The sequence below is a fragment of the Uloborus diversus genome, chromosome 8, assembly GCF_026930045.1.
Source record: "Uloborus diversus isolate 005 chromosome 8, Udiv.v.3.1, whole genome shotgun sequence".
Classification (NCBI taxonomy): domain Eukaryota; kingdom Metazoa; phylum Arthropoda; class Arachnida; order Araneae; family Uloboridae; genus Uloborus; species Uloborus diversus.
In genome coordinates, this window is record NC_072738.1 from 66,823,621 (window position 1) to 66,840,201 (window position 16,581).

Sequence of the window (16,581 nt, forward strand, 5' to 3'; positions counted from 1 at the left end):
GGAATGCACAAAATGAATTTCGTGCCCCGTGTCTTCAAAAATCTTAGTCGGCCCCTAGGGGGGGCCCTGAAATAGAAATGTGCCCCATGTCCAATGTCAGGATGATCAGGCTCTGCAAGAGCCCCCTTAAAGTAAAAAAATACCCCTTAAACCCTCCCATAAAAATTTCAATGTCGCAGTCTTCACCAGGCCCCCCGCCCCCCGTTTAGGTGGGCACCCTGACTTTACCACAAAATCAGCCCCAAGGACAAGGGTGCATCCGCTAAAATTTCGCGAAGACCCCCCCCCTCGAAATGCAAGATTTCCTTAAAGTAAGAAAAATATCCTTCAAACGCCCCCTTAAAAATTTCAATGGCGGAGTCGGCACCATGCCCCCCCGCCGCTTAGGTGGGCACCCCTGATTTTACCCCAAAACCAGCCCCAAGGAAATAGGGGCATCACCATAAATCCCCCCCCCCGAAATGCAAGAACCCCCCTTAAAGGAAGAAAAATATCCTTAAACTGCCCCTCAAAATTTCAATGGCGCAGTCTGTGCTCTACCCCACCCCCCCCCCCGTAAAAGGTGGGCACCCTGACTTTACCCAAAAATCTGCCCCAAGGACAAGCGCTCATCCTCTTAAATTTCGCGAAGACTTCCCCCCGAAGTGCATCAACAGCCCCCTTAAAGTGAGAAAATACTCTTCAACCCCCCCTAAAAATTTCAATGACGCTGTCTGTGCCATGCCCCCCCCCCCCCCCGCTTAAATGGGCATCCCTGACTTTAACCAAAAATCAAACCTAAGGACAATCGCGCATCCCCCTAAATTTCCTGAAGATCCCCCCCCCCCAAAATGCAAGAGCACTCTTAAACTAAGAAAAATACCCCTCAAACCCCCTAAAAATTTCAATGCCGCAGTCAGCGTCATGCCCCCTCCTGCTTAGGTGGGCACCCCGGATTTTACACCAAAATCAGCCCCAAGGACAAGGGCGCATCCCCCTAACCCCACTAAAAATGCAAGAGCCCCCTTAAAGTAAAAAAATACCCCCCTTAAACCCCCCATAAAAATTTCAATGTCGCAGTCTTCACCAGGCCCCCGCCCCCGTTTAGGTGGGCACCCCTGACTTTACCCACAAAATCAGCCCCAAGGACAAGGGTGCATCCGCTAAAAATTTCGCGAAGACCCCCCCCCCCCCGAAATGCAAGATTTCCTTAAAGTAAGAAAAATATCCTTCAACGCCCCTTAAAAATTTCAATGGCGGAGTCGGCACCATGCCCCCCGCCGCTTAGGTGGGCACCCCTGATTTTACCCCAAAACCAGCCCCAAGGAAATAGGGGCATCACCATAAATCCCCCCCCCCGAAATGCAAGAACCCCCCCTTAAAGGAAGAAAAATATCCCTTAAACTGCCCCTCAAAAATTTCAATGGCGCAGTCTGTGCTATACCCCCCCCCCGTATAGGTGGGCACCCTGACTTTACCCAAAAATCTGCCCCAAGGACAAGCGCTTCATCCTCTTAAATTTCGCGAAGACTTCCCCCGAAGTGCATCAACAGCCCCCTTAAAGTGAGAAAAAATACTCTTCAACCCCCCTAAAAATTTCAATGACGCTGTCTGTGCCATGCCCCCCCCCGCTTAAATGGGCATCCCTGACTTTAACCAAAAATCAAACCTAAGGACAATCGCGCATCCCCCTAAATTTCCTGAAGATCCCCCCACCCAAAATGCAAGAGCACTCTTAAAGTAAGAAAAATACCCCTCAAACCCCCCTAAAAATTTCAATGCCGCAGTCAGCGTCATGCCCCCTCCTGCTTAGGTGGGCACTCCGGATTTTACACCAAAAATCAGCCCCAAGGACAAGGGCGCAATCCCCCCTAACCCCCACCAAAATGCAAGAGCCCCCTTAAAGTAAAAAAATACCCCCCTAAACCCCCCATAAAAAATTTCAATGTTGCAGTCTTCACCAGGCCCCCGCCCCCGTTTAGGTGGGCACCCTGACTTTACCACAAAATCAGCCCCAAGGACAAGGGCGCATCCGCCAAAATTTCGCGATGACCCCCCCCCCCCCCCGTCGAAATGCAAGACTTCCTTAAAGTAAGAAAAATATCCTTCAAACCCCCCCCCTTAAAATTTCAATGGCGCAGTCGGCACCATGCCCCCCCGCCGCTTAGGTGGGCACCCCCTGATTTTACCCCCAAAACCAGCCCCAAGGAAATAGGGGCATCACCATAAATCCCCCCCCCGAAATGCAAGAACCCCCTTAAAAGAAGAAAAATATCCCTTAAACTGCCCCTCAAAATTTCAATGGCGCAGTCTGTGCTATACCCCCCCCCCGTATAGGTGGGCACCCTGACTTTACCCAAAAATCTGCCCCAAGGACAAGCGCTCATCCTCTTAAATTTCGCGAAGACTTCCCCCCGAAGTGCATCAACAGCCCCCCTTAAAGTGAGAAAAATACTCTTCAACCCCCCTAAAAATTTCAATGGCGCTGTCTGTGCCATGCCCCCCCCCCCCGCTTAAATGGGCATCCCTGACTTTAACCAAAAATCAAACCTAAGGGACAATCCCGCATCCCCCTAAATTTCCCGAAGATCCCCCCCCCCCCAAAATGCAAGAGCCCTCTTAAAGTAAGAAAAATACCCCTAAAAATTTCAATGGCGCAGTCTGCGCCATGATCCCCAATAGGTGGACACCCCTGGGATATAATAATCCGAAATTAAGGCTCAATAGCCCAGTGGCTATTACGCCTTAAAAATTGCTGGCTCAATAGCCCAGTGGCTATTACGCCTTAAAAATTGCTGGCTCAATAGCCCAGTGGCTATTACGCCTTAAAAAATTGCTGGCTCAATAGCCAGTGGCTATTACGCCTTAAAAAATTGCTGGCTCAATAGCCCTGCTGCTATTACGCCGGTAATAGATGCCGGGAACATGATTGCCTGAGGCTATGCCGGCGCAATAGCTGGGGAGCTATTGAGCCAGTTACCGGCGCAATAGCCACAGCCTTTCAGAAAACTCATTTTGGTGAGTTTTATTACAAGTCGAAGTGATTAGATTTTCATTCATTACTCCGTTATCTTATTATATAAAAGGACCACCGAAGGGCAAATTCCGATTCCAACGCTCATGATTCAGCACTTTACGTACAGGTAGACTTCTTATGATACCGAATCGATTTATATTATTGATATTTTCGGCTGCTGTTATTGCGTATTCTTGCATGTTTCTGCGCAAGCTTCTCTGTAAGTATAGCTAAAGTTTTCCATTTATCAAACAAATAACAATTTTATAAAAATGTCATACCGAATTTTGTAAAATTAAAGACTAATTTTCAATAATTTGAGTCGATAAAAAAGCCATGTGCGATACGTTTTACTGTATAAGTTGGCTTTTCTTCTGCAAAATGTGCTTCATTCTGAGGACGTAAAAAAAAAAAAAGAGAAATCCGAAATTTAACTATTGAATTAGAACATTACAGGAATTGACGCAGTTGCTCTAAATGTTTGCTTATTATGTTTTCCACTTTTAAAAAGAACGCTGTGCAAATGAGATTAAAAATAAAACACTCTCTTTTCAGTGTGAAAAAAGAACTAGTGTTGTGTTTCTCCTGTCCACTCTTACAAATTTAAATTGAGAAAAGCTTTGACCTTTATAGTTATTTTCAAGGGCATTAAAACAACACTTGTAACGACTTGGATTAGCAGGTGTGCTTGAATGAAAATGAGCCAATATTAAAACTTTATCATTGGATTTCTTTTGTTTTTTGTGTTACATTATTTACCACAAAATTTATTCGAATAGCTTTATAGACAGAGATCCCTCTCCAAAATGGAAATTAAAATAAAGCACTTTAAAGCGCCCTAATATTTTCTCCAACTACGGTGATTTTTTTCGTGATCTTAGTAAACCATAATGTATAAATAATTTACGTATCATCCGACTTTATACCTAGTTCCTGGAGATCTCGGTAACAAATGGACAAACACATTTTTTTTTTTTTTTTTTAATTTTGAATAAAGGAAAAAGAAAAAATTGGATAACAGGGCAAATGAATAAAGTGCTAGAATGAAAATTTTTAGCTTATTTTGGATTGGAGTTCTATGACTTAAGAACTTCAGTCGTTCTGTGGAGCATTTTGTGACTTTGAAAAGCGATTCAATATATGGCGTTTAAAAATCATTTAAAGAAAAAAAAATATTTGGTTTGTTTCTATTTTGATAATCATTTAAAAAATAGCATAAAATAATTCTTAGAACTTAAATAATAAAATATTTTTTTAACTAAATCAAACTCTAAGCATAAATAACTTTGAGTTTCCCTATTCAAACATATGTAACCATAACTTTAAAATATATAGTAAAAATAGAAAAGACTCAAAAATATTAAGTTTTGGTGTTAGTTAAAGTTTCAAACCTACAAAATATTATTAAAAAAATAAATGTAAAACAGAGGAAGTGACTAGGAAGAATAAATGAGTCTGTAAAAATCCCAATAGAAAAGAAAGGTATCGATTGCTTGGAAATGCTTGTTTAATGAATTTTAGGGAGAAATGAGAAGCAAAAACTTCTTTGCAGTGTTTCAATTTTTGCAAAAGAGAACACAAGGAGGCAGAAAAGAGGGGGAAGGGGAGCTTTTTCATCATATCTGATATAATTTTGAAAACAATATCAAAGGAAAACATTAGCAAAGTAACCTTAGTATGTCGTTGAAATTTAGAATTTCAGTAAATGAAATAACAATGTTTTGAAATTAGAATGATAGATAATGGAGAAGAATGTTCATTTTTCAAAGACTTGCTTTTATATATACATATCAAAAATAAAGCACCTTGCCAAAATATTTTAGAATTTTGGTTTGCAAATCTTAAAATACGAAGGAATTGAGTACAGTGAAAGATCATTATAACCAGGGTTGCCACATTTAAGAACAGTAAATACGGGACAGGCTTCTTAGAAGTGAAAACTGGGGGAGGGGGGGGGATTTTTGAGAGGTCGCAACCATTCGGCTCCTCAGCTACAAAAACATACAAACCAAAACAAACAAAAACAATTTTTGTGTTTGCTGCTACATGATTTTCTTATTGCTCATTATTTCACATTTTTTGTTTTACTTTGTTTTTTCCTTTGAAATAATGTCTCGTTCTGTAAAATATTGTTATCAGCTAGAATAGGGGACTTTAGCCGTCCCGTATGGAAGTTTCCCGGGATGCAGGGCACTTTTTCAAAATGCGGGACTGTCCCTTGAAATCCGGGACGTCTGGCGACCCTGTTTATAACGCACACCTTGGGACCAGAGCTTTTGCGTTTAATACAGGATTTTGCGTTATCTAGATCATTTCACAAATTTTGAAACTAGTATTCAGAACATATTAGCACTTAAGAATGAGTTTTATCTGCAATTAGTATTAAAGCACCAATAGTACAATTAGTTATTCAAAAATAAATACGTTTCACAATCGAATTCCTGCACGTCTGCTAGTTTCATGGTTTGCATAACTACTGCATTTTCAAGAGCCATCTGATATTTTCTGTTTATTATGAGTACTAATTTTCAATTTAAAAGCTTTGAAATGAGATGAAAAGATGAAAAACTTTCAAAATTTAATATGCCTAACAATTTTTATTTTTGCAAAGCAAAACAGAGGGATTTTTTAAACTTCAAAACCTATTGTTTACTTCTGAAAAGTACTGCGGTTTATAGAGAATTGCGTTATACAGGTCGGCGTTGTAACGATCTTCTACTGTATATGAATAAAAGTTTAATGTGTAATATTGTTGTGTAAAGTATACATTGCCTCTTTTTTTTGTTCTATTGCTAATTATTTGGTAATGTTGTAGCCGCAGTTTATATAGGTAGACTGCATTGCTCTCCTGTCATTTTTTTGTTTTAAATTTTCTAATTATTAGTTTGGCATTAAAAATGTTCTAAACATGTATCAAGAGAAATGGTTACCAGCAGGGTTGTTTGGTTTAAACCATGGTTTTAACCACGGTTTAAATCAATTGTTTTTTTTTAAAAAACCATGCGATTTTTTAAAAAAATGGTTTTAAAAAAAAAAAAGCCAGAAAAAAAAAATCCATTTTACAGGTTTACATTGATTTCCCCACACATATTGAAAAATGTAAAATTCCATTTATGCTAAGTTGCAGAGATAAATACTAAAATTGCAAAGTTGCCTCTTCAAAATGTATTACAAGCTTTAATCGAAAAAAAATATTAATATATTTTTTATTTCATATATGTGCCATAAAGCAGATTTCAGTCAACTTCCTTCATTATGCTTAATTTGCATGATTAGTTAAGATTTACTAAGGATTGAATCTTTTATTGTAGATGCAATCCATTATATTGCTCACTCCTGTTGCAGGGGTGTGACATTTTTCCCATTTATTTGCACTTTCCTGGAATTTTAACTTTGACTTGTAAGGTAATCAACAGTCTAACTTAATTGTTTGCACCTAAAAATTAAGATTTGTTCTGCAGGTGAACACAAATAATATTTTTTGAATCAAATTTAAAAAAAAAGTTTATACTTCATATTATGATACATAATTGTTCCTTATATTTAGAGACGTACCGAGTACTCGGTAACTACTCGGCCTACTTGGCCAATATGCCGAGTATTCGGTACTCGGCCAAATTTTGATCAGATACTCGGCCAATATCGATTAGTTGCAAAAAATTGAATGTATTAAAATTTACTAAATAGCACAAGCATATATAATTTTCTGCAACCATTTACAATTTAAATTTTGAGAATAATGGAGTTTGAAATACTTCAATGGAATAAATCTTGGTTCGAATGTCTCGAAAGTTAATAATACTTTTTTGTTAAAAATTGTGCAAATATGGAATTTTTGCTGCAAACTGAAATTAGTTATAAGATATATAAAAATACCTTAGCTTTAAAAATAAAAGGAAATAAAACAACGTTAGAAGCACAGTGCAGGATCACTGCAGACACGTGTTTGGCGTTACGAGGAATTTCTTTTTCAATGCACAAAATGTGAGCTCGTTGATTTAAAGGCATCCGGCAAAAGTCTAATTTTTTGTCGTATGCCTTTACATTCTTTAGTTCACATGTTATGCACTGAAAAGACGATCCCTGTAACACAGAAAAACGTGTCTGCAGTGTTCCTGCATATTTGTTTTTTTGCTTTTAAAAATTATTTATGTTTAGCGAACTAGACCTATAATGAATAAATTTGTATAATTTGTTTTAATTCCAACTTGATAAGTCATACCTTTTATTTATTCATTTTTAATTTAAAAAATATTATTTTTACAAAATTTTGTAGTTAAATTTCAGCAGGAATTTAGTTTAAAAACTATTATATGGACAAGCAGGTCTATACTACTATTTCAATAAGTTCAAAATTCATCGGTGTGTGTCGGTGGTCCTTCTTTCAACATAATTGGTACTGGGAAACTCGTCCGAGTAGTGAAAGGCCGAGTTACTCGGTACTCGGCCAAGTAGTAAAAGGCCGAGGGTACTCGGCTACTCAGCCAAAGTGCTACTTGGTACGTCTCTACTTATATTATAATGTAGGAAGATTAAAAGATAAATTTAATTCCCAGAACAAAATGCAAATGTATGTGTAAATATTGATTGAGAAATATATAAATCTTCACATATAAACTACTCTCCATTGGTGTTTTTTTTTTTTTTTTTTTTTTTTTTTTTGATTCTGTGTGCTCAAAAGATTTTGATTGGCTATACACCTATGCTGCTTTATGACTACTGGGTGCAGATAATTCTTTGTTTTTTTCCCCCCTTTTGTTCATTGGAATTGGGATTTTGGTATTTGCTTTGCCTTAGCTAACCTGTGCAGTTTACAAAAGTTACTTACTCATATTGTTTTAAAAAGAATGTCTAGTTCTGGTAGGAAAAAAAACTCTAATCTGGCTTTCATTTGATGAAATCAAAAATGAAGCCAGTATTTTGTATCATAAAGAGTCTATATATACATGCATACTAATATGTTAATCAAGTCAAACATTTCAATCAATATTTCCCCGCAGAAAGCTATTTTAATTTAATTTAGTTACAAGATTTTGTTCTAATCTCTTTAATTAATCAAGAAATTAGGTATAATGTGACTATTGAATAACTGTTAATTACATGGAACCTTAATTACCTTCCGAAAATTGTTTTTATCGCAAATAGTATTTAAACCAAAAAAACCCGGTTTAAACCAAAAAATCTGGTTTAAACCAAAAAAACCGTTTTTGGAAAAAAAAAACTGGTTTTTTTTTACCAACCCTGGTTACCAGTGCATCAATTTTCCTCATTCAAAAATGTCCCAAACTCAAATTTTTAGGTGTAAGAAAGTTCTTAAATTGTTAAGACTTCCAATTTTCTGAATGTTAGAATGAAAGAAATATCTAACCATCTTATAAGAAGGAATATTCATTAGACATGATTAAAAACAATTTCAAAAGGTTTAAAAAAGAAATCTGAGTGTTATAAACATTGTCTTAAAATGTGCTAAATCTTTGACACTGTTTTCCGAAGAAGCACATTTTTAGTCGATCAGAGTGACCTTCCATCAAAGTGCCCCTGTCAATAATGCAATTTTAAAAGCACACTTGGGGGGGGGATAGGGAAGGATAGACTGCCCACTCACTTTCTAAGGTAAAGGGGTTTGGGTCTTCCACTTTTCTAAGGATCTACACTGCTCAAAACAATAAGGGGAGCACATGGTTTTAACAAAATTACGCAAAGATGCATATTAATAAGTAACATACAATGAATAATCCATAATTTAAATCCTACCAGAAAACGGAAGAAGAAAACTTTATATGCAAATCATAGTTCATGACGTCAAAAACCAGAAAAAGGAGATAAGGGCAGAAATCGGGATGTTGTAGAAAAGTCTGTTTTATTGCCGTAACTGTGGAATTTGATTACGCAGTATTTTTTCTTAGACAAGGTTAATTGAGGTTGTCTCAACAATGTGATTTACCGGAATCCATGACATGGCGTGTCATAGGCAAACTGGAATCTGGGCAAACATAACGTAGTATCGCAGACACTGTTGGAGTCTCCAGAAGTGTTGTTGCAAGGCTGTAGAATCGATTCCAAGAGACGGGAAATGTTAGACGTCGACGAGGGCAAGGTCGGGCACAAGCCAGTACAGCAACTGATGACCGGTATATACTGTTAACAGCCCGTCCAAACAGAACAGAGAATGCTACACAGCTGCAAAGACAGTTGCTCTTGGCAACAGGACGAAGGATGTCAAGCCAAGCAGTACGTAATTGGCTTCATGAGGGAGGGCACTATGCACATAGGTCAATGGTCTGCATTCCGTTGACCCCACGCCATCGTGCGAACCGAAGAAGATGGGCTGCTGAACATCGAGATTGGGAGCAACATGATTGGAGCCAAGTGTTATTTACAGATGAGTCCCAAATCAGTCTGGAGTGCGACATCCGACGTGTTCTGGTATGGAGGTACGGGGTCACTCGAAATGACCCGGCATTCATTCGTGAAAGGTCACAATACAGATGAGTTGGTTGGATGGTATGGGGTGGAATCAGCATAGGCGGACGTACGGACCTGCATATCTTTCGGAATGGCACTTTGACGGTCCAAAGGTATGCAGACGAGATACTGTGACGTTATGTCATCCCTTACGCTGGAGCCATTGGAAATTCCTTTGTTTTCCAGGATGATATTGCCCGACCGCATAGAGATCATCTGGTGGAGAACATGTTTCAAACTGAAACAATACAGTGTATGGATTGGCCAGCGTGCTCTCCTGACCTGAATCCAGTCGAGCATGTTTGGGACATGCTCAGAGGACGAATTCTGCGCGACCAAGGCCGCCTGTTACTGTTCAAGACTTGGAGATTTCACTTCTTGAGGAGTGGAACAGTATTCTCCACAGTCAGATCAAAAACCTCATCGCACCCATAGTAAACAGGTGTGCAGCAGTCTTAGCTGTTCGAGGAGACCATACTCCCTATTAAAACTTATGCATCATGTCTAAACAGTATATTTTTTCATCGTTTTCATATAGCCAAATTGTTGCCCTAGATAATCTATTCATGTTTTTGTCCATATTTTCCAAGAACTAAAGCGTAATTCCATTTTTTTTAACCTTTTTTTTCTGTATTGCGCATTGATACGTGTGTACTATCCATTGTTTGCCAATATGTGGCTGTCTCGCACGGTTTTCTTCACATTTTTGATTGCTCCCCTAATTGTTTTGAGCAGTGTAATTCAAAAATGCTAGTGTTGATGAATTCACTTGTTTAAACAAAGAATAGACTTAAGTCCATGAGTCTTATGCTTTTCTTGTTATTCTTTTCATAAAAATTAAAATAGAACTTCTAATTGGAAAGAAAAACTTTACTGCGTGGCTACCTGTCGCAATTTTTGAGGCCATTTCCAGAAGTTTTTTTAGGAGATAATTTTTTCAATAATTACCTTAAGTGATGTTCTCATCAATCCTAGTAATCCACTATGCACAATATGTGTACGCAATCATATACATACTGTGTCATAATATGAAAATTTTTGAAGCTTGAGGGTATACGCCATTTGTCTAAAAAAGTTTGAGAGTGTATGGAGTATGGAAACACTCCTGATGACATTAAAATCCAATAATACTGCCCAATTTTTCAAAACAGAAGTGAACTTAAAGTGTACCGTCTACCTGAACTCCTTCCCCTCTCTTCTCTTCTGACCCTCTCCACTTTTTTGGTGCACTAGCAGGGGTCTGTCCAGAGGATATTTGGGTTCGTTAACAGACCCGTCACAAAAATCCAATCAACCAAAGGGACCCTTCACAAAATTCTGATAAACAAGATCGGATCTTTCACAAATTGTTTATTGAAAGAGCAAATCTGAAAGCAAAATAACACATATTTCAGTGTATAAAACGGATAATTTTTGGAACCTTTTTTGAAGTCAAATTAGAAGGATCAGCTTATATGAAATCTGCTAATTTTTCAAAAAAAATAAGGCTCTCTTGAGATGCTCTGCAAGCGATAAATAATTGCTAACTGCCAAATGAATAAAATGCTTGTTGTCTTTCTTGGAAAGAAATTAACAGCTGAAAATAAGTTTGGTTTTAAATAATTTGTTTGTTTTATCACAGCTAATTAGCAGCTGTGTTGTAAACTTTTCTGAAAAGGCTTATGATTTAATAAACAATGATAATATGTATCAGCAAAATGAACTTAAAACTTCAAAGGGATAATAAGGGGGGGGGGAAATATGATCCCTTCAGGTAGGGTTACCAACTTCAAGCCACCTATGCTGTCATAGCTTAGAAGTTTGAACTGTTTTGTAGAATTTTAAATTCTAGACATGCAAGATTTAAAATTTGATGGATTTTTATTAAGGATGTATTATTAATTTAAATTTTTCAGTTTAGTCCAAAATCCACCAGAGCATTCATTAAATTAAAACTACTTATTTCACTTTTAGGCAGTTGGTATTTCAATTTTTTGAAAGTATGATGAAATTTAAAATGAGTCTATAAAATTTTTAGCATTTATATTTTTTAGTTCATGTGTTAGATTAGTCTCTACTTTAATATTTTATTGAAGATATCACAACTGCAGACAATAAATTATCAAAGGCATTAGCATATTATGCTATTGATAATTTATTGTCTGTTTATCAATTGTTTTTCAGCTTGGGATTCACAAAGTAAAGTTGTCCCATTTGCAGCTACAATGGTAAGTATATAAACCTTATGTTTATTTTATGATTTTTTTTTTTAATACTGTAATATTAAATTGTTCTTAATCAAGTAGGTAGTGCCTTTTTCTAAATTTACACCTGTATAAATTTTTGGTTTATAATTAAATGTTTCCCAACTAATGTCATTTACTTTCTACACTATGTCAAATTTAATCAAAAAATGTTTGTCTTTTATTAGACTGATTTCTATACCTCAGAGCCAGAAGGACATAAGTTACAGTTTTGTAATTTTGCGGAGAGATTTTCTTGCACATTCTAAGGATGGGACACTTGCTCTTTTAACCCTGGTAAAAAAACTAAAGGATTTAAAAAAAAAAAAGAATTATGTTCTTGTTCAAATGGCTTGATGCCTGAAAAGGCTTCTATGTACAATGTACTTTAATAAACGGAAAATTGCAATTTTTGGACTTATGTCAGTCTGGTTCTGAGGTAAATTTAAGAACATGCATCATGATATTTAGGACCCTCGTCATTTCACACCTCAACTTTCAGGGCTTCACACTATTAAGCTTTAAAAACTATTTCCTTTTAGCTTTTTCTAATCTAATGAGCTTCTATTAATACTTTCCTTCCCAAGTGACAAAATATTGTTTTTAAGGAAGGAAAGTTCTTCTGAAGAGCTATGGTTCAGTTGAAGAGAAGGGGGGGGGGGGGATTTACAAATATCTTGAAGATCTAGAACAGGGATTCTCAGGGATGTGCCAGCTGAGCCAAATGCCGATCCTTTGCCAAGCTGCTAAAACAGACCACAAGATGTACTTTTCTGCGCCAAAATCGAACAAACTTGTGCCAAAAGAGCAATTTTACATTTAATATTGCAGTTTCTTCAGCATATTCGGCAGATTAGCATCAAGTTTATGCTTTTTTTTAGTTGTCCCAAATTTTTTAAGCATTTCAAAATCAGATTACATCCGCTTTTGAAAAACTTGATCGTTTTAATTTGCTATGTGATTCTATCACTTTGAGGAATTGTAATGAATAAAGCCTTTTCAAGTTTCTCAAATTGGGGCATTCTTTCCATATTTTTAACCTTTCTTGAAATTTTGGCTGTTATGTAAATTAGTAAATCTACCCTCATTATCTAGTTCAAAAATGATTATGTTATGAATGTTTTTTTAATTTAATTTTTTTTTCAAATTTTTGACATGTATTTTTAATTTTTTTTCTTATGACATCATTTTTCAAAATCAGTTTTTTCATTGTAATGTGGTTAAATAAGAAACAGTTTAAAATAAAAGGTTTTAAAGATGCCTTTATTTATATATACAGTGGCTCCCGAAAGTGTTCGTACACCTACGACTTTTCAGTGAAATAGGACCTTATCCATTAGTAAGAATTAATATTTTGGAACAGGTATTTAATTATAAAATTTATGATCAATTTTCAACAAAACTACCTGTTTTTTTTTTTTTTTTAAATATTAAAACTGGATTTTTTAAAAATCCAACACCAAAAAGTGCCGGAAATTTTATCTCACAAAAGTCTTTGTACACTTTAAAAAATGTCTATATATTATTGAATAATCTTACTTTTTATTTAGTTATTATTTAGTAGAATATCATGCAGTATCAAACATGCCTTTTAAACGTCTGAGAATAGAATTCATTCGTTTTTCTTTCTTTTTTTTTTGCATAATTTCTGAGCAAGTGTTCAACCACACTTAAAGAGTCTTACTGTTCATAGCTTTATTTTCGTTTCAAAGCCGTATTTTCGTAATCTAGCCTCCAGCTTTCTCTGAATATGTTGCATTAAGTTCAAATCTGGAGATTAAAGGGGTCTTTTCCAAATTTTAGGACAATTTTTGAGGCACTAGACACAAACTTTGAAAACCATGTGCTTCTTATCGTCATCTTGATAAAGAACAAAGTTGTTTCCGATAACCAAATTTTTGGCCAAGAGTTTAAAATTGGTTTTTAAAATATTTAAATGAACAGCGTGATTCATTATTTCATCAAAAAATTCCAAACTACTAAGTCCTGATGCTGATATGCACCATCACACAGAAATACTTTCACCGTCCTGATTAACTGATCCAACTAAGTTCAAGATTAAATTCCTCATTTTTTTTTCTTCTATTTAACAATTATACAACAATAGAATAAACAACAAATAGCCAGAAATGTTGAATTCATTTTTATCTGTAAGTAAGACGTAATTCCAAAACGTTTTGAGCTTATTTATCATTGATTTTGCGACGAAAAGCGTCGGCTTTCTGCTTTTTGCACTGTCAAGAAAATTTACGCGGGAAGAGGTCTCATGTAATCCAGCTAATCAGAGAACCAAGTTTTAAAAATGCAACTGTAAAGACATATTTTGTAATGTTAGGGCCAGTAATTTTTTCAAAATTAAAGCTCGAAAAACGCAATTTTAAGCGATTCTCGATGTTGTTGAGCATTTGGGTGATTTCCCACAAAACTTGAAAATTTGGTGCAAAAAATGACATCCTTGTTTTTAACATATATAAAAGCTGGTATTAAATTGATATAAGCAAAACCAAGAAACTCTTGAAAAGAACCACTGGATGAGCCCAGATTGAAATTTAATTTTAATGTAATCTACCTTGATAAATGCATTTTCTATTTATATACAACAAATTATTATTGATTCGTGTTCTTAGTTTGATCAATATGAGTAACTAATTTAGTTTTAATTGTTTCTTTTTTATCTTGTGGGATAACATTTTAAAAGATAAATATTTGGATTTTTAACATTTACATTTTACAAAAAGTTTTTAGGGTACTAATGTCTGATACATTTTAGAAACAGATTCATTGTTTTAATTTGTATTATTCATAGCCCTCAGATTGGTTTGTTCATTAATATTTAAAAAATGAAAGTATGATGTGTTCACGCATATGATGAACTGATGTTATAACTAACTTGATTTTTCTGTGTGTATGGGGGAGGGGGGGGGGGTTGGAAACATTCGCCCTGGGCACCGCCAGCTCTTCGGGCGGCCCTGCAATGACAGTTTGAAACTTATCTGCCTAAAACTTGAATGTATTCTAATTTATATTTAAATTAAATATTATTTTTGTTAGAAGGTAATGTGTTCATTCTTTCCAACAAACAGGCAACTGGTCCGGGCAATGCAGATTGGAAATCGGCCAAGTCCATTTATGATTTCTCTGCAATTGACATAGATGGAAATGAGGTATCCTTGGAAAAATATCGGTAAGTGCAGTATCAAATGTTGATAATTCAATTTTGGCAGGAACAAGAGCATGTCGATGTTAAAATTCAAAAGCAATTGTTATTTAATACTGATGTCTAGCCCCAAGAGAATAAATGCCAAATCTTTTTTTTTTTTTTTTTTTAAATCTTATTGATTTAAAATCGAAATTTAACATCCAAGCCCTTTACATTACTAGTATATAGTGGCTTAGAAACAATATAATATTCATTAAAAAATATTATTTAGAAGCAAAATTTTCAAACTTTGAGCATGTGCTATTAATTTCTTCTGTTGCCAAGATATGATGTAAAGTTAAGCATAAAAACTTTTTTTGCAAATCTGTGTGTGGGGGGGGGGGAATGCTTTTCGTAAACCTGCCATTTCAAATGCAATAGTTCTCTAAGTGAACTGAATGACCTGTAGGCAGTGCAGAATTCTTAATTTTATTTTTTCATTTTGAATATAATATAAACATTACCTAAAAGCTCTACATGAAGACATTTTGAAACATTTTCTTGTTGGTTTTCATGTAGGAGGATTTGGGGCATGGTTGTCCACTTTTCCTTTTTTTTTTTCTAGTCAAAAAATTTAATAGCTATGTTTGTACAACTCTTGACTCCGTTATGCTAAAAAAAAAAAGTCCATAAAAAGTTCTTTGATCTTTCTCGTATGTCAAGAGACAAATTGTATCAATGCATGGGGAGGGGGGGGGGAATAAAATGAATGATTATTTCACTGTTTGTCTACTTAAGCTACTAGAGTATCTTGATAGATCGGGATTTCAAATTTAGTCAACAGTGCGGCATTACAAGTAACAAAGCCAACAGAATGCTTGGTTTTATCAGTAGATCAATTATAAACAAATCTAAGGATGTTCTTCTGCCTTTATATAGGAGTTTAGTGCGACCTCATTTTTGGAGTATGCTGTTCAGTTTTGGTCGCCTTATCTGAGGAAAGATGTTTCTGTATTGGAAAAAATTCAAAGAAGGATAACTAGACTAAAAAGGGGAATTTCAGATTTAGATTATGCTACTTGACGGAATAGGCTTAATATGTATAGCGTGCATGGAACAAAAGAAAGTTGGAGGGGACATGATTCAGTTGTTTAAATTTATCAAAATGAAAGATGTCAACATATTAAATTTTTGCATGGAAAGCAGGACGAGGGATCATTGTTTTAAGCTATTCAAATCTCAGGCCAACAGGCCAACCTGGGAATTAGGAAAAATTGCACTTGGGACAGCTTACCTGAAGAGCTGGTAATGAGCAAGGGGGTGGATAGCTTTAAGTAAGCCATTGATCTTCATTGGGGATTAATAAACTGACTAGGACCAGCCTAGCTGGGCCCAAAGCCTGTTGCTGGTCGTCACATTTGTATTTATTTGTATATTTATGGTATTTTCGATGAATTTATTCTACTAAATAAATGGCTTTGTTCAAATTTTTATGGTACGTGTTAAAAGAAAGGTTTTTCTTTTTGATTTATGACAATGCTGTAACAATCTTCTCTTTCTTTTCCTTCAAAAGGGATCATGTCACTCTGATCGTAAATGTGGCATCAAAGTGAGGGTTAACCTCCTCCAACTACGCCCAGCTGCAGGACCTCTACGAGAAATATTCCGTATCGAAGGGCCTACGCATTCTGGGTTTTCCATGCAATCAGTTTGGAGGACAGGTAACTAGTTCATTTTTTCCTTTCTTATTGTTGAAAGTA

General features: G+C 35.8%; 1 protein-coding gene across 3 annotated transcripts in view; it reads left to right on the plus strand.

Moving 5' to 3' along the window:
- Positions 1-2,978: 2,978 nt before the first annotated feature.
- Positions 2,979-16,581, plus strand: part of LOC129228176 (phospholipid hydroperoxide glutathione peroxidase-like) — a 39,254-nt gene continuing 25,651 nt past the window's right edge. The window contains exons 1-4 of one of the 3 annotated variants that reach the window (XM_054862834.1): positions 2,979-3,215; positions 11,568-11,667; positions 14,766-14,866; positions 16,395-16,542. In XM_054862834.1, coding sequence (XP_054718809.1) covers positions 11,581-11,667; positions 14,766-14,866; positions 16,395-16,542 — 336 coding nt within the window. In that variant the 5' untranslated portion in view covers positions 2,979-3,215; positions 11,568-11,580. The remainder of the gene's footprint in view (positions 3,216-11,567; positions 11,668-14,765; positions 14,867-16,394; positions 16,543-16,581) is intronic. The other 2 variants (XM_054862835.1, XM_054862833.1) reach the window with 2 other exon arrangements.